Here is a 19,659-nt window from a genome sequence, read left to right as displayed (position 1 = left end):
AGCGTCGCGCATTTTGCGCATTTTACGAGAACTCTCGTTCATGCATCGTTACTAGGCGTTTATATTGTTCTGAATATGGACTACGGCAAATTAGTGAAGCTCCGAGTGCTAATTCCATTAAAATATGGGTACAGCGTTTTGAAGAGACTGGTTCAACGTCTAACCACAAGCAAAAGGTCGTCCAAGAACATCTAGGACCGACGACAATATTGAGAGAGTTATGCAGTCTGTACGAGGAGATCCACAAATGTCTACTCGCAAGAGATCGTCTGTCTTACACTTATCGAGACGAAGTTTGCAACTAATTTTAAACTTGGATCTTAAACTGCATCCTTACAAGCTGCAGTTAACACAAGAATTGAAAGAGTCTGACTTCGGAGCAAAGCTCGCATTTGCTAATGAAATGCTTAATCGATTTTCCAAATTTGACAATATCCTTTTCTCAGATGAGGCCCACTTCCATATCAATGGGTTCGTAAACCGTCAAAATTGTCGTTACTGGAACAGTGAGAATCCCAAACTCAAGCACCAGAAGCCACTGCATAGTCCTAAAGTGACAGTATGGGCAGCAATCTCTGATAGATTGATACCGTTAATCTCTGTTAATACCGAACGCTATGTTGCGATGTTGGAAGGTTTTTTGGCTCCAGAGCTTGAAAATTCAAGAATATTGAATTCTAGGACTTGGTTTCAACAAGACGGAGCTACCTGTCACACATCAAATGACTCCATGGCTGTTGTGAAACAGATGTTCCCTGGCAGACTGATTTCGAAAAGAGGTGATATCCCATGGCCCCCACGTAGTCCAGGCGTGACGCCTCCTGACTTTTTTTTTGTGGGGATACCTCAAGAACAAAGTCTACAGCAATAATCCGAAAAACATCGATCAGCTCAAGGAGAATATCCGTGGTGAAATGGCAGCAATTACACCAGCATTACTGAAGAAAGTTTTCAATAACTTCCGTTTGCGATTAGAGGAGGGTCGTCGTAGAGAGGGTCATCATTTAGACGATGTTATTTTAAAAAAATAAACTTCCGTTATTTCTTAATAATACCTCAGTTTTATTTTAACTATACCTTTTGTATTTATTTTTTAATCAATATTTTAAATATGCACGTTCTATTGCGCCACCCTGTAATAACTACATTATTATGTTCCTTAATTGAAAGGAAAAAAAAAATATATGTAGCACATACAAATATGATGATGATGATGATTTATTAATCATCAAATTTTCATTCAAATTTTGTTTTTCAAATTTTATTTGTGTATTAATCCTAGAAGTGAGGGTTATCACTTTTAAAGGTTTGTATAAGAGTTGTATTAATTATTTTTTGTTATTTGATACTTTTCAGTTTTTGAAGTTGGTTTTTTTAAACGTTATTTTTTCTTTTTAGTGTCAGTTAATAATAATAATATATAATCAACCTAAATAAAAACTCCTAAAAAGCCGTACACAAAAAACAATAATACCATCCACGTAGCCAAAAAATTTCAGAAAAACTGTTCGTAAAATGAAAACAACTGTGCCAAACTATGTACAATTTGTATGGGACCAATTCTATTCCGCATAGAACTAAAGAAGAATTACGTAGGTCGGATCATTAAAATCGGGATCGGTTAAAAAGGCAACGCTTAATTAAGACATGTCAACGCGGAATGGAAAGAAGATTGCTAAAATTAATAAGGAACACAGCCAGAAGATAAAAAAGAAAACAAAACTAACTGATACCTTAAATTAGTATTTAGTGTATGAGAAATGGAGGAAAAAAAGGAATCAAGTTTGAGAAAATAAATGCCTTTTATGCTTTAAATCAAGAATTAAAACTAATGGGCCGGATATATTTCCCGAATAACAGAACTAAAGGACTAAGATGACGTTATAGAGATTGGCGTAACTAACTGTCTCGATTAAGGACAAAATAGAAAGGAATGGATGAGGCTTTACCCAAGTGGGATTTATTTGAAAATAAGATAAATATGAACTAAACTGATATAGCTTATAATACAAATTATTGCCCAAAAATGGTCTGAAGCAAAACTCTACCTACGAGTCTATCTAGGCACAGTATTCGTTCAGTTGTGTTTCGACCGCGCTTTGAATACAATGCCACACAATGACTAAGCTTGCAGTGAAAAACGGTCCAAATTTAAATAATTAATTTAATTTAGGGAAGTGCCCCTTTAAATTATCAAAATTGTGTAACTTGACGTTTTAAATCATTTTGCTCAATAAATACATTTCAATTGCTAATGCAAAATGTTCTTGCCTTGTGTTCGCGTCCGCGATTCTAATGATCGTATACAATCGACTTTGAACATTATCGCCACGAAATAAGGTGTTATTTGAATGTGATTGGGAGTCTCGTCCTGTACCTATTGTAAGTCAATGTATCAGCAGCATTTTTACCCACAACTAGTTCTTTCATAGGTAGAAACGATATAATATCTCACATTCGATCACGCTAGGAAAGAATGCGAGAGAAAATTCACTTTTTTCAGTAGATAAAAGGTAACGCCTAAGTACACATTCTACTTAGTATAATTTAAGAAAATTTCAAAAGAAGCCCATAAAACCTATAACTGAGAAAGTTTAAGCAAAATTGAATACGTTTGTCTTAAATGAAATTTGACTGTATCATAAAACAAATCCCAGTTGATACAGAGTTTCTTTAGGATTGGCCACATTTTCTCATGTTAAAAACTTCGCATATTACTAGCATTATAAGTTTAATGATTTATTCGATACTACAATAAACAGAGTATCGTGTATGAGTCCTTACATTTTTTGTCACTCATTTTATCGTATTAAGAGTTTTAAATAGCTTCTGGTTAAATTATTCGTTACTAATTAAAGGAAGGTAATGCACACGACAAAACCTCTTACGATGCTTATGAAGCATGATTAAACAGAGTAAAATACTTTTTTACTTCAAAACATTATGAATTAAGAATTTAGATTAAGAAAACTGGTTAATTGCCAGATAGTTATGGAAAGAAGCCTTTGTAAAAATAAAAAGAATACATAGATATATGTGATGACCTACACTACAACCTAAAGATAAGATGGTGATGAGCTAGTCATATAGCATGCTATAGACAGGAAAAGGGATAATAATATGGAAAGTACTGAAAATTTGATGCGTTTTTATTGTTTGCTTACAAAAATGTATACATTATACTTTATCAGGGGTAACTTTCATATAGTAGAATATTTTTTTAACCCATAATTTCCAACCTAATCCCTAATTATAAGCTATGTCGGTCTCACTAACATAAAACCGTTATTTAGTTAAATATTTTAAATATTCCGTACATTTTAAACAAAGCTTCGTTGTAGCTATAAATAAAACCGAAATCTGTACCGAACGTTTGATACTTACGTAAATTAACGCATAAAATCGACTCAATGACTCCTTCCTTTATCTTTTTCTTCACATGAATAAATTTACTGCACAACACTGAAGTAGTATTTCATGTTTTAGTATACTTGATAATACTATAGGAGTATTACTGAGTTTATTATATTAAAATAGTTATGTGTTGTAATGTTTATATCCCTGAAGTCTGAAATATTACTTTCTTGGATAAAAATAAGTAATACTTTATATTTAATAGTTGTTTATTCTTGATGAGTGTTTTGTAAAACCTGTAGGCAATCTACACATCGCAGTGTCATTTATTTATTTTAGTTTGTAAAAGTTATTTTATTTTTTTATAATGCCTTTATTTTATTAACGGTATGTATGGATTGATACATCTACTGAATTGTACTTTAAGTGTGTACTCAATAATCATAACAGCTATGTTTTTACTTATTAATTTACATTATTTTGACTTACTCGTGTTAGGCATTTAGTAATTGACGTTTGTGTATTTTGTTGCATCGCTTTGCATATATTGTAATTGAAATGATTTGTAAATTTAATTGAAAATAAGAACCTGTAATACCATTCTATTTTGAAAAGAGCAACCTTAGAGTTTCTTGCTCGTTCTTCTCTAAGAAAATCTGCACTCAAAACGAGCTGTATGAAAAAATTACATATTTCAAGTGTAATGCAATTTACCTAGGAAATAAAATATCTTTGATTTGATTATTGAAAATAAAAATTACATGCATAAGCCCGCTAGGTATAAGCTAAAGGAATGACTAACAAACATTTAAATTACAAGACGATTTGAAAGTAGAAAACTTTAAAAAAAATACCGCATTGAGATATAATATACTTTAAATATGGCAACTTTAAATTAATCAAAATATCTTTAAAATTTTGAAATTGGTATCAATGTCACATTGTTGTAGTAAAGAAATGATTTTATCTTTTACCAAATATGAATAGTGCGTCTCATAACCATTTCAGTAATTGCAAACATGCTGAGAAACACGACTTCATTCAATACTTTGCATTAGTGGTTCTTCACCAGATCAGTTCAAAGGTACCTGTTTACTATTTCGTCGCCAGCAGTGAAAAACTTATCACTAAAAAGTTGCCACTTCACGAATATATACTTTCTGTATGCAAATGCTTGAGTTGTTTTGGGTTGAAGTTGAAGAACCAATTGCGTATTAATAAATATTCTCAAATTAAAACTTTTGCATTTATCTTACTTTTGTCGCTACAGAATTACATGAAGGGAGAAGAAATGTTTAACTAGGAGTAACTTTTTATTGCGTTTATTAATAAGAAAGTATAGTTTCCCTTTTTTAAATTTGAAGTTACAGTTTCCATCATTAAATTAAATGTAAAAATATTCAAGACAGACGAAAGAAGGAATTCTGACGAAAAAAATACACACACCTTCTACAAAGTCAAAGTCAAATAAACTTTATTCAATTAGGCTTAAACTAAGCGCTTTTGAATCGTCACTACAAATATTTATTTTAAATTACTGAATTTACCAGATTGTTCGGAAAAGCTCGTGAGAAGATCATACAAGAAACTCAACGGCCACTCTTTTCAATCAAATACAATATTTTACAATGGCTGTAATATACATAACGAATTAGTTTGCAAGGCTGTTTGTAAGGCTGCATCCAATATATGAGATAGAGAATTTCATAAAAAGTAATAAAGAATTAACCGTCTATATATATAAATTATCGTATATTAGATGAATCAGCCTTTAGAGCTTGAAAAAATTGTTTGTGTAGGGATGCTTCGTGAACATATACAATACATATGGTCGTGATTGCTGTCTTAATTAGTAATTACATCCAACAATACACGTTCGATTGATCGATCGATAAAATACCCTTTACAGGAATCTTTGTACCATAGTTAACTATGCTGCTTATTCAACGTCGATTTATTAATCCTTCGTTGCATCGAGAGATCTTGTTAAACTGGTTACCAATCTCGTCGCGGGTGACAGATAGGTAACCGAATTGTGTTCCGACTACAATCCGATTACATTTATGCACGAATCCCTGGCATGCAGAATGATAAATGGATACTCAAATAAACTAGAGATACTTAATTGAATTCACTGTTTGTCAGAATTATTACATTGTTAATTTTGGTCCCTTTGAATATAATTTGCAAAATTAAGCTGGGTATTGTTGAAACAATATTGATAGCCTGTAACAAAATACATTATAATAAAACAACGACATAACCAGTTCAAACTAGCTTTGTAGCCATTGCCTTTGATGACTTTACATTGGAAGCTTATTATATTATTCAGAAAACTTATATTATTAACAAAAAAGGCATGATATATATGTATGAGCACAATATATTTTAAAACATAATCTGTCTGCGTCAGTCTGTTCGCGATAAACCAAAAACGAAAGACAGAGTAATTCATAAGGAAGGTACTCTAACCTAGAGAATATTATGTTGAAGTTTTTTGTACAATCAATATGATAATTATTGTTGAAAATGTCTGTGAAAATCAATCCGGCTGGAAGCTTACATAAAAACGCAGATATGGAGGGATTGTTTTTCTTTTTTCCAGTGGGAGGCTCCTTTGCACAGGATGCCAGCTAGATTATGGGTATCATCGGTGCCTATTTCTGCCGTGAAGCAGTAATGTGTAAGCATTATTGTGTTTCCGTCTGAAGGGCGACGTAGCTAGTGAAACAACTGGGCAAATGAGACTTAACATCTTATGTCTCAAGGTGACGGGCACAATTGTTTGTTGCTCAGAATTTTTCGGGGTTTTCAAGAATCCTGAGCGGCACGGAGCGGTTTATCAATTACCTGTAGCTGAACGTCCTGCTCGTCTCATCCCTTATTTTCATACAAAAGTCAACAAAGAGGTCCGTCTATAATTTAAGGATAAATTACTAAACCTACTCTTTTCAAAACCTATGAATGATAACAGAAAATAAAAGTAACAATACAAAGTTCTGAGTGAATGCAAAAATATCTGAATACTAGATTTGCTTTCATCATTGAAAACATTACAAACAGTGACAGTTAATGTCTTTTACGTATTCAAACATAAAAGAATTGATATAGCAACTCGTCTGAAACTAAAACGTGATTATATATAATATTATAAGTGTATAACACTTATAATATTATATTACCGGTGAGAAAATAATAATTAGTTTTTGTTCTAGAGTTATTGTTTCTGGATTAATTACGCCCCAGGGATACCCTAAATCTTAATATGAAACTTGTAAGGTTCTTGTTACACCTAATTTTATTACAAATACCCTTGTTTGAGAAGTAAATATTTATATGTGTATATGTCATCACCAAGAATGAATGAATGAATGAATGATTTATTTATTTATTCAACAAAATGTAGGTACAATAAATCGAAAATAATTTCTGTTGAGCCTTATACATTTTACCAGTATAGAAAATAAACAGAAACAAGATAGGATTATAAAGTTATGTTATGCTAACAAAGCATAAAAATAAAATAAAAGTAATGATTAAAATGTCAACATAATAAAAGTCCAAATCCAATTATTGTCAATAACTTTAAAATATCCCTAACCATGTTCTAACTTTTATTAACAAAATTTTATATGGCAAGGAAAAAACCATTTTTTTCATATTTGCGGGTGTATAACGAAACACTAATGGCGTTACAAATAAACTTGGTATAAAGTTATACCTGAGAATAAACCTAAAATTTGCAAAATGTTTACAAATAGACATTTTGTTTATGATTGGTTAATTCGGACGAATAGCGTTTCCCGCGTTTATTTGCAACGCAATTATCATTGTATAAGTGTTGTCAGATATTGTCAACATTTTGCATATTTTGGTTTATCTTCCGCAATAACTTTGAAGCAGTTTTATTTGTAAGGCCGTAAATTTACAATGGAATATGTTAATTTTTTTACTATAAAACTATACAGTTTCTCTTCCTATAATATTATATTAGAATTTATTATAGTGTGTATATTTATTTCAATAATTCTTTTAACAATACATTCCAGATACAAGTTTAACAATTTATTAACTTATTAATTCACGAAATGCCTTCATTCGTCTTAGTTACCAAACAAAACATGAAAGTACTAAATTAAAACAGAGAGAGGCAGACATTCAAAATTTTATTCCTGAAGGTTTTTTTTTAACAGATTAGTAACTTTATTTCATAAGTAGCTGTTTTAAACTGCTTATAAAGTTTATTAATATTTGTTTCGGTTTTTAAATTTTTTGTTAATTTAGATTTAGTTTGAATAAGATTATTTTTAAAGCTAGGTATGTTGTGTTGGGTTTTCTGTGATTTTGGTGCAAGAATTGGGGTGTATTTTACTAACTTATATATTTCCGGTAGTAAATAAGCACGGTAATGATTGAATATTGAGTTTTAAAAGTAAGGTCGCAGTTTTCTTTGCTTAATTTATTTTGAAAGCACACGAATACAAAAATTTGTGTCCATCTACACTGTTACCCCACACAATGACGCCGTAAGTTAGCCAAGCTTGTGCGTAGGCGTTGTAGAGTAATTTATAAGGTATCAGATTTTATATTACTGAAAGAAGGCTATAGTGTATTTAAGGGGAGCACTATACCAATGCCTATTATCTACTTTTTAATATATTGCAAAGTTTACATAGTAATAATAGAAGTAATTATTATTAGAATGCCTTATAAAGGTATTGGGACTGTATCCATAAAAGGCATAAAAGGAATTTATTTTCTCAAGATCGATTCCTTTAGAATTCTTTTGGATATCAATTGCAACGCTGCCACCACTTCGTTAACAAATGGTGGTCTGAGAGAGAAGTCGCGGCTCAAGAAACTCTCCCAGCATTTTATTAATTCCATATCAGACAATTAACTTTAAATATTGTTATATACTGATATTGACAAAATTGAATAGTGACTCACTTTATTATGTTTTTTTAGAGTCATAATTCCTAAGTAACTGTTTTTATTTTATTAGACACTGAAAGGCCACCAATGGTCATATAATCTTTTTCGTGCAAAAAAGACACTTTTCTTAAATGCGGGTAACGCTACTGTTATTCCTCTGGTATTGTAAGAGAGTGTGCGCGGCGGTGATCACTTAACACCAGGTGACCCGAACGCTAATATGCCCTCTTATATCCATAAAAACAATATAAACCTAACTGTTTATGTATTTAAAAGAATTATTAGCAATGTAAGTCATAAATTAATTAAACATACAAATCCTCTTGTTAAGTTAATCACAATATAAAAAAGCTGCATTGGTACTTTATTTTTAAAAGACAAACATCAATTTCCTTTGAATACAGAACTGCCGTTCCGTTAATTATCACCCACATGTGTATTTACGTTTCAGATTTATCAAAGCAAGTCTAGAGGTCAGGATAAAATGGCCGCCATGTCGATACAATCCGGTTTGTGGTCCTCAACCACTGCTGTTTGACTTGTATTTAGTCCGACACACACTAACGGACAGTTATGTATACCAACTATTTAAATAACTTATGGCACTAAATATAATAGGGTACACCTTTAAAATACGTGTTATACTTAGCTGTTGGCTTTACTTGTACTTTGGTGTTGGCTTAACGAGTTTTTCTGTTTGTGGCATCATAAATTCCTTCCAAACGATTTGATGGCTTTTATTGTCTTTATTTTTTTTCAAACTGCTGATGTTAGAAGATATACGTAATAGACGAACTTACTTGTTTTTAATTTCGAACTTTTATCGAATTATTTTTTATCGAATTTCTTCGAATGATTATCCCGTGCCTTGTCGAGTGTTATCTGCGTCCGCCTATCGAGAAATGGATCTTGCTTTGATACCCGCTGGGTGTATGATTTTTCGATGACATTCAGGGGAAAATGAATACTTTATTGCTGCATCCTGACGCAGAAACAAATCAACGTTCTTAAATGAAACGCCTTTGAAATATAGATTGTACGTTTTGGTTTACGAATTAGGCACGACTCAAAACTTTCAGTAGACAATCTATCAACGCCTGACAACTATAGCAGGGAGGTACGATGCTTTTATTATGAATTGTATCATTTTCAATAAAAATGTCTATAATTATTAAGATTTACTAATATATCCATAAGATTTTTGCTCTAATATTATTTATACTATGGATAATACAAAACTGAAATAAAAAGAAATAAGTGATGTAACAAGCGATCATCATAATTACTATCACCTACTATCAAGTGAATAACATTCTTGAACTACATTCAATCGATGCGTCCTCGGAATTAAGTAATTTAGCAAACATTTTTACCTTTCTTTTTGAGAAGACCAATTCTTCAACCACTTGAGATACGTCAGCTTACTGGAAAATATATAATAATATTAATAAGAGCTGTAGTTAACAGCAACTATCACAATAAATCACATTGGTCTCTGTGAAACAGGACTGCACTGAACTGTACTAACCACATCAGCAACCATAGCCGTTACCATTATCAGATCTAATTTATTTTTATAAATCAAATCAAATAAATCAAATCAACCTGTAATTCATGCAAATTTAAGATTCTGGAATACAAACTCAGTCTATTTTTTATTTCTGTTATAATTACAATATAGTAAGACCAATTTTTCTAATATGACTTCATTGACTAGTCTCAGATTTAAGGATATTTATTTCTCATGTTATTTATTTTTTATTTATTATTATTATTTATTATTATTTAATTATTATTTCTCATGTCATTCTCATCATAATTAATAAATAATAGTAATAATACGTTTTAGCGTTCGTTACGTATCTAGAAGCTTGCTATATTTGCTTGATATATTATATCTACTTAAAATATTCTTCAACACAGTACACGGGTCACTGTCGTTTTACAAAAAATATAATACACTGATCAGTTTCAAACATAATTAATAATAACATCTGTCTGTCGTACTATGTGCCCTGCTCACTGCCACTTCAGCTTCGCAATCACTTGAACTATGTCGGTGACTTTGGCTCTCCAACGTATTTCCTCATCTCTGATTCGATCTCGCGGGAAAATTCCAATCATAGCCTTCTCTGTTACCCTTCGAGTGAGAATGAGCTTTCTCATCATATTATTTCATCATTAGTCATTACTGGCAACACACACTGGTTGAAAACCAACGTCTTCAGACACTGTGGTATTTGGGACGACAAGATTTTACGGAGCTACCCGAATGCTGACTATTTGGTCGGATTCGACAGGGATGAGGGCAGCGCAAGAACGATCGTCGTGGAAATCTTTGGGGGAGGCTTTTGTCCAGCAGTGGACGTTTTCCAGCCGATATTATAATGATGACGATGGTAATTTCTTCTAGCTGAGCAGTCTGATAATTATAGACTGTTCTATTAATTATTATCTCTACTATAAGTAGTTCCGTTAAATCCGCCTTACTCGTAGCACGGGCTTACGCACTACACTAAGCAATATTTGATTAGACAATTAGTTAATGTACATTCAGAGAAGCAATTCGTTAATGCATAGCTTCCGGTTGTAAAGTTATGGAGAGGTTATAAAAAATTTGGAGCACTCATTGTTGTCGTTGGAGATATGCCTAGAGGCGAGTCTCTGTTATTATGCCATTTGTATTCGAATATTTCGTTGTGAGGCAAAATTAGCCAGCGAAATTTTTTCTTGAAAATCGCGTGCAGCTATTGTCGATTGATTTGAAATTGTCTCCTATATTTAAATATTATAAAAATATAACTATAAAAATATACAGTATGGATTAAGCATATTATATGAAATTAATAGGTAGGTACACATACTTGCTAGCATATTTGCTGACGACATGCAAAAAATTAACAAAGTTCGTACGTTAGTTTTGTCAAAAAGTAGACTTTTCATTTTGAGCAAAATTGAACATACTGTGAAATTGGGTCACTAGGTAAATCAATGAACTTGAATATTTGAACATCAAAAAGAGGCGTTGTTAGTTTGCCGCGGGGTGCACAGGGCCATGGCACAGGGTCAATGACATGGTTCGAGTTGTTGATAAAATCTTGTATGCTTTGTTCAACTCTCAGGTTGTGGCTTCATCTACAGGATCTACTTTACAGTTGATAACCTGCTCAACCCCAATATTTGAATTAGAATTTGATGATGATGATTTTATTTAAGAACCCTACTTTTTTATGTAATAGGAGTTACCTCGTGTTAAGTGACCACCGCGCACCATACTCTCTAGTTTCACCAGAGCAGCGAACACTCTTCTAAATCAAGACGGTAATTACTTAAAATCAGATGACCCGACACTAGCTTGTCCTCATCTTCCGAGAAAGAAAAGTTACACTAGCATTGTATTCATTATTCGGCATGGAACCCCTTATACCTATATTAATCAGATTGAAAAAATCCAACAAACATTTTTAAGGAGATTAAGGTACAAATTTGATGACTCAGTGCCGGAGTTACATACTTTAGAATTAAGGCGTGAACACAGAGATCAGACGTTCTTGTACAAAATAATTAACAACTTTGTTGACTCTCCACTCCTACTTAGTCGTATTTGCTTCAAATGTCCAATAATAGGTCATCGATCCACCGATCAAATATTTTTAGTGCCATTCTTTAGGACTAATTATTGTAAGAATAGATTTCTTATCAGAGCTTGCAGAACACACAATGACTGTTATAACCACATAGACATATTTCGATGTAATAAGTACGATTTTGTATCTTTTGTTAAAAAAATTGGTATCTAAAGGTTATATTTATTTTGTATCAGTGAATTTATTGGCTCTTTAAACTTTTGTATTTTTTTTGTAATAATTTTTATAAGTCTTAAAACTTCACTATGTAATAAGCATCGTTAGGAACTATTTTGGCTAGTGTAATATTTATACATTATCATACTTTTATGTAATATAAATAGCTGTAAGTTTCTTTATACAAATAAATAAATAAAAAATAAATTATAACGCGTAGATCTACTGAAAATATTTAAGTACGGGGCGGGCGAGGATCGATCGGGGACGAACGGAGACTCCGTGGTGATACTCAGCAGTTCTACTTACCGTTCACCGACACTTTCTTTTGCTAAAACCAAAAATAGTATTTTACTAAAATTTTACAGGTAAATTGATTACTGTTTTCATAAAAAATATGGCACTTATGTTAATTGGTTTTATTACCTGACTGACGGCTCTATATTGCAGTGGTTCGTCACAGGTTAGTGGGCAGGCGACTAAGCTAGAGTTCCCAGGTTCAAATCCCGGTAGGTGAGAAGCAGGACGTTCAGCTGATAATCATTGATACGCCCTGCCCATTATAATGCAGTGCCGTTCAGGAATCTTGTAAACCCCAAAAACTCTGAGCGGCAATACAACTGCGCTCTTCAGCTTGAGACAAAAGATGTTAAGTCTTATTATTTGATGAATATGGATATTTGTTTGAGAGTCGTGGATGTTTATAGTTAAGGATGTGTATGTAGCTGTTAAGTAAGTATGTATTAAATATATCGATATCTTGCAATCCATAAGATATGGACGGACTATGTTTAGGGCAAGATAATTTTTTTAAAGTGTGTAAATATTAATATAATTATACTAATAACTTATTATTATTACCTATTCGCAATTGACGGTATTTTAACAATTTAATTGATAACTAAATGGACAGATACACCGACAAATTTAAGACTTATTCATATGTAACTTTATTCTTAGCACGGATCCAAATAAGCATTTTTTTCATTTAATTTGCGTTTCAAGAGGAAACCATTAACGCGTTGAACACAAATATTCGTTAAAACCCCCAATTATAATTACATTATTATTGTGAGAGTCTTTTGAGAGAGAAACCTTCCATGTTCAAAGTGTTGAAACAAAGATCTTTGTATACATTTGTTTTGGGTATATTTTTCAGTATTTACATTATTATTTTGATAACAATAATTGCAAATAATCTATTATTGAAGTAAAAACTTATTTAGTCGCACTTCGACACATTTTGTACTAATTTTTATTTATAAACTATAATTTATTTAAATTTCGAGTATTGTGGATTCAGTAACAGTAGCTTTTTACTAATTAAATTACTGTTATTTGTTTGTTGGTGTTTATTTTGATACATTACTTGTATAAAGCGAGCCACTAGCAACTAAATGAACATACGGATAGAACAAATTATCCGTCATCATAAAAATATAAATGTAAAAATTAAAGTAAATAATTGATATTTCAAATAAACAAATTATTTAAAAATTATAATTTTAATCACCTTGGGCGCTACCTCCCTATTAACTCTGATAGGCTACGGCATAGGCCAAGCAGGTATAGAAGAGAGGACAAACGAGAGTACCTGATATTAAGTCAACCCCGCGCTAACATTCCAGTGGGAGGCTCCTTTGCACAGGAGGCCGGCTAGATTATGGGTACCACAACGGCGCCTATTACTGCCGTGAAGCAGTAATGTGTAAACATTACTGTGTTTCATTAAGGTGACGAGCGCAATTGTATTGCCGCTCAGAATTTTTGGATTTTTCAAGAATCCTGACCGGCACTGCATTGTAATGGCAGGGTGTATCAATTACCAGAACGTCCTGCTCGATTCGTCCCTTATTTTCATAAACAAAAACATTGTCTTAGAACGTCAGAGGTACAGGAGCGTTGCCGGCCTTTAGAGATAGATGTACGCGCCTTTTTTGTAAGCACATATGTCGTATCGTCCCGGAAGCTCATTCTACAGCTTGGTTGTACGTGGAAGAAAGGGCCTTGAAAACCGTACTGTGGAGGAACGCCACACATCCAGATGGTGGGGAAGACATCGTAAGTTGTGGCGTGTATAATAATACTTAACAATAGCAATTGTAGCTGTAGCGTATTTTCTATTTATAACTATCATAATATATATTAAGTAATAATTATTAATGTAATAGTATTACTTTTCAGGTACATTATGGCGCAAAACCTGTTAGCAGCCTGCCTTCTAGTCGTTCTGGTCATTTCAGTTGGAGTGAGCGCGAAACGTGAGTTATTATAATAATATTATGTAATTATACAGTGTGCTGTTACTATGGCGACATTAATTAATAAACACACTGGTAAAACTACTAAATCATAATCAAAAAAAAAAATCAAAAATTAAAATACACAATTCATCTAAATCAATTTTTCATAACATTATACTTTAAGAACTGTAAGTTATCTCGTAGCCGCGAGCTACTGTAGGCACTTACAGGCTCCGCCGTAGCTGTCAGAAGTCGTAGGTGAGTAGTAGTGATTAAAATTCTGTTTTCTAAAATATATATTTTTTTTGTGCTATGTGTAGACACACTTAAATGATCACACGGGTAGACACCCGTGTGATCATTTAATGTCACCATTGAATTAATGAGGAACGATTAGTTATCGTGCCTTTCGTGTCTGTAGTCTTATATAATTAATCTGCTATGAACACGTTGAAAAATATAGCGGTGAATTGTTAGCCTCTATTTTCAGCAACGCAACCACATTAAAACAAGGTGACTGACGTATCGCGAGTGTAAGACGTAGCTATCATGCACACTAAAGTAATAAACCTTGCCTGTTGTCATGCCCGCAAGAGGAATGTGATCGATTGTGACTGATGAGAGTGGTTATTTAAATTCTTGTATTACATGACAGCATTCTTTAAAAGAATCCGCACTTACCGAATTACGAATTAATAAGTATCACGAGTTAGAAGTAACGGAATACTTAAGATGATAGCTGCCAGAGCTGACTGCTCCTTCCAGATACACAGGATACAGTTAGCTTACTTATACAGATCTAGGTTTATCAATATACAAGTGCTAACCCAGCAAAGGTTGTTTTGCCATTTAAGTACCTCGAGCCCGCTCATTGTTTGAATTATCATTTTAATGAAATATTAATGACTGAATTATTTGTATATATGTAGGTATTTCTAAGTATAGGTTGCGGATAAGTTATCATCAATATATACTAAAATACTAAAACCTTCTCCGAAACACGCTGTATCTTATAGTATAAGTATTATTCTGATTGGTTCAGTAGTTTTCGCAGTATAATCCGAATAAGAAACTAACATAGTTCATAAGACATATTGTTACTAATATATATGAATGTTTCTTTGAATTAAATAAATAAAAAGTAATAATATAATGTCAGGACAGGACCGATCGTCATGGCGTTCTTCGGGGGAGGCCTTTGTTCAGTCGTGGATGTCATCCGGCTGAAATGATGATGATATAAAGGCTTCAAAAACTCTATTGGATTTTTTTATATATTGGCATGCTTTTAAATAGATTCCCTATTCAGTAATGTACCATTTATCTAACGTGAGATGACTAATGGCATTTAGAAGTTACATAAAAATGTCATTATCATGTCATTCATTCGGTTGATAACGCGAGTTATTGTTCAGTTAAAAGCTATGGCGGATTTATAAAACTCAAGACCACGGAAGGAGTATTATCATTTGAGCGTTTTGATTGGACTTAACATGGCGCCTTGTACCATTTTCTACGCGCGGGGATTTTAAATAACCACAATACAGTAGTATTGTGGTTATTTAATTTAATTAAATTCCGTTTTTGAAGTGGAAACTTCTTCTGGCGCACCACACACACATATAGGTTGAAAGTTAGGCTGATCTGTCACGCTCTTTGGTGAAAGGCTCGATCGGGAAAAACGCTTATTGCAAATAATCAGGGCTTACATGCAAGAAGATAGCTTCATTCAAAAAATTCTAAGCAATTCTGTACAACTTAAAACAGAAAGAGATATTTTGAATGATTTTATCCAACTTTTTGTATGAGAGAATGATTAAATACAAAAAAGGGTAGGTTAAGGAAAGGCAGACGGTAGTACTTGCCTGATTAGAGCTTTCCAAATTGAAAATGATTTGTGAAACTCGACCAAACATTCCTAATGAGGGCCAAACCCCTTCATTGGCAAGCTGTATTGTACGCTTCTTCGTAAAATTTTCAACAATACGTTATTTATAGTCCACTTTCGGTTCTTGTTATTCATTGTTAGGTCTAAATGTTTTCATTAAGTTGAAAAAAGGAAAATGTAAGAAACTCCACAAAAATCAGACAAAAATATTATTATCCGCTACTCGACGTCTGCTGTATCTATTTTGCGTGTAAAAAGCCTTGGGTTCAATCCCTTTACATGAGCTAAGAGTGAGTTGGGCAACTTAACTTGAGCGTCGAAAAATCGAATAAAGTAATTTGAAAATCGAAGGTCGCGAGTGGGTACCAACCAGCACCTCTTGGATGAGAGGCAATGGCGTTTGCGTCAACGACGCTTACTATATGTATTATGAGTTCAACTTTTAATGAATTCGCTAAAAAATAAATAGCTACATATATAAAATTCTAAACCAATTAATGAACGATGCGGGACTCAAACTCGCGACCTCTTCTCGTTCTGCCCGAGCACTCTTTCCACCTGAGCCAACCCTTCGAGTACGCATGGATCGTAAAGTTTGGTATGTTTTGTTCAGCCATCAGGTTGTGGGTCCATCTACAGGATCCAATTTACAGTGGATAATCTACTCAATAATAATTGGAATTACTGCGTACCTACTCGAACGGTTGCGCTCGGATGGAACCCGAGAGGTCGCGGGTTCGAGTCCTACATCTTTCATGAATTTTGGTTACAAATTTAATTTTTATAATTAATCCCCTTTATTCCTTAAGTGGGGGTCAATTTTGAAAATAACAAATTGTTTTAATATAAAGTTATGGAATGATAGAAAATAAATATGTGTAACAAGGACATTAAAGGAAAAGGTGGACTCTTTATATTTCTTTGTCTGTGGCCTGAGGCCCTAAGTCTTGGTCTCCGCCACACATACTGTTCTCTCTTCTCTCACTCTTTTTCATTATTTAACGTTATTCAAATTCAAATTCAAATATTTTTATTCAAAATAGGATGTGACATCATGACTTATTGAAAGTCTATCTATACTCTACAGTTAAAGCAAACAGTAGGGACGAATACTTCACATATTAAGTAAAATTCAAATATTCAAATTTAAATATTTTAATTCAAAATAGAATATGATATCACTTATTGAAAGTAAAATACTACCCATTCCAAAATGAATGTCTCAGACCTGAGAAGAACGGGCGCAACAAACTCAACGGGCTTTTTTTTTCATCGAAAAAATATTTTTACAAAGTACTATTGTATAATTACACTTATTATTTAATAGCCTGAGTGCGGTCACTCCATTCCCAATCTGTGGTATCATTAAGAAAGTCATTTATTATTAGTTATTTTGCCAGCTTAGTGCCAAGTCGTTATGAACGTATAACTAGTGTGTTCAAGTAAAAACTTTTAAAATCAATAGCTTCTACAAGAACTTAGTGCAAAGTAAATTGCTTATTAACCAGACGCCAGGTGGTGCTGCTAAGTAAATAGGTATCCGTATGTTCAAGTGAACTTTGTAACTTATACTTATTTTATTTATTTATTTATTTATTTATTTATTTATAAAGGCTTACCAACTAAATACAATTTATTAACTTATGCACTAAGAATTAAACAAATATAATAAAATAGTTTAAATGTACTTAAATTATAGGTAGGCACAACATTACTATAAGAAATACATGTGATATTTTAAAATCTAAAATCTATAAATTTTGGAGAGCAATATAAATTTGTTTTTTAAAATTAAGAAAGTTTGAAAAGAAGATATCAGTGTTTTCATCTATATTAAAAATACAATTATATAATTGTAACATTAGCTGTAGAGGAGAGTTTAAGCCATAATTACTGTGGTGGAATTTAATGTGCATTGGGGAAAAAGTACTAAGCCGACAATTGAAGGTGCTCTTGTCCAAATAATATTACTCATATTAAAATCCCCCAGTATAAGATGGTTCCCCGAGTCATTAACTATATTTGAGGCGTTTGTCATGAACGATTCAAGTATCACTGTGTTTATTGGAGGTGGTATATAAACAGCACATAGTTTTATGTTTTGAGATCGACCTTTAAAGTTAGAGTACTCTAGCTCCACCCACAAATCTTCGGCTTTGCTTTCGAATTTTGGAACCCTGTGCGATTTTATAGATTTATGCACGGCGATCAAAACACCTCCCCCCTCCTTGTGGCCAAGCAATGGATTGGACTGTCTATCCCTTCTATAGACTTCGTAGCGGTTATCAAAAAATCTCTCCATCTAATATGTTATCATTGAGCCAGGTTTCAACCAGCACAATAATCCTGTAATTTTGTGTTAAAACATTTTTATTAATATAGTCGAGCTTAGTTCTCATTCCCCTAATATTTTGGTAATATAGCATATTCTCATAGCTAATGAGTTCATGAAGCTTAATTTATGATATGTAATATATTTGATAACTATATTCTTCAACGTCATTACTAATGCTTCCACTTGAGCTTAAAAAAGAGTGATCAATTTTCAGAATAGATGGCAAATAATTTTGATGCTCTTTGAAAATCCTCCGAAATAGTTCTTAAATTTGGCTTTGACATAATAATATGTAATTGTAATATATAAATCATTATACACATAGTTTCATTTGAACTCGACGTCTGTCTGCTCCACTATAAATATTGTCATCCACTTTGTGAAACACATACGTGAGTTATCTTCATCTGTTGGTAACTTAACAAGAACACTTCAAACACAACTTCAGCTATAAATATAGTAAAGATATTGGAATTGGTAATCGTGTTACAGTTGAACTACCGATTGTTGGTTGGATAAGTTGAAGTAAGATGAATCTAAACATTATTACTTATTATTCAAAGAGTTACGCCAGAAACTACTTCGGTAGTTAATGTAACGTTTGCGCACTTCCTTCACACGTGGGATCGTAGCACAATAAAACAATATAATGCTCTCTGGTAATATCATATTAATTTATTCTTACTAAAAATTATTTCAAACAATTCAAATTATTAGAGTAAATGAGACTCGACTTATTTGGTTTGTGAAATTCTTCAAATCTCTCTCTTCCTACCAACTAACTGGCATCAATTCTCTTTCATTATCCCGTGTACGGAAAAGCTGTAAGATATTATATTTTAAAGATTTGTGTTGTAACTAAGTATCAATTATCAATAACATCTACTAATTACCGTGCAAATAGCACTACTTTGTAATTAAATTAAGAGCGACTCTATAGTTTTTAATTCTGACTGTGTGCTGGTAACGTTCTTTCATCTGTCTCATTCTTACAAGCGGTAGAGAAAGGGATGTGGATACAAAAATATTCGTTTTACTAAATTATTTACGCTTTTTGCAAACCAATGTTATATAAATAAAATAAATTTACCGGTCATAAGT

The 19,659-nt window shown here is 32.6% G+C and overlaps 1 protein-coding gene across 1 annotated transcript in view; it reads left to right on the top strand.

The window, feature by feature from the left end:
• LOC126974363 (neuropeptide CCHamide-2) overlaps positions 1–19,659 on the top strand; it is a 47,369-nt gene that overhangs the window by 10,158 nt on the left and 17,552 nt on the right. The window contains exon 2 of the mRNA XM_050821830.1: positions 14,277–14,353. Coding sequence (XP_050677787.1) covers positions 14,284–14,353 — 70 coding nt within the window. The 5' untranslated portion in view covers positions 14,277–14,283. The remainder of the gene's footprint in view (positions 1–14,276; positions 14,354–19,659) is intronic.

The sequence above is a fragment of the Leptidea sinapis genome, chromosome 32 (assembly GCF_905404315.1).
Source record: "Leptidea sinapis chromosome 32, ilLepSina1.1, whole genome shotgun sequence".
Lineage (NCBI taxonomy): Eukaryota > Metazoa > Arthropoda > Insecta > Lepidoptera > Pieridae > Leptidea > Leptidea sinapis.
This window is presented reverse-complemented; position numbering and strand designations above follow the sequence as displayed.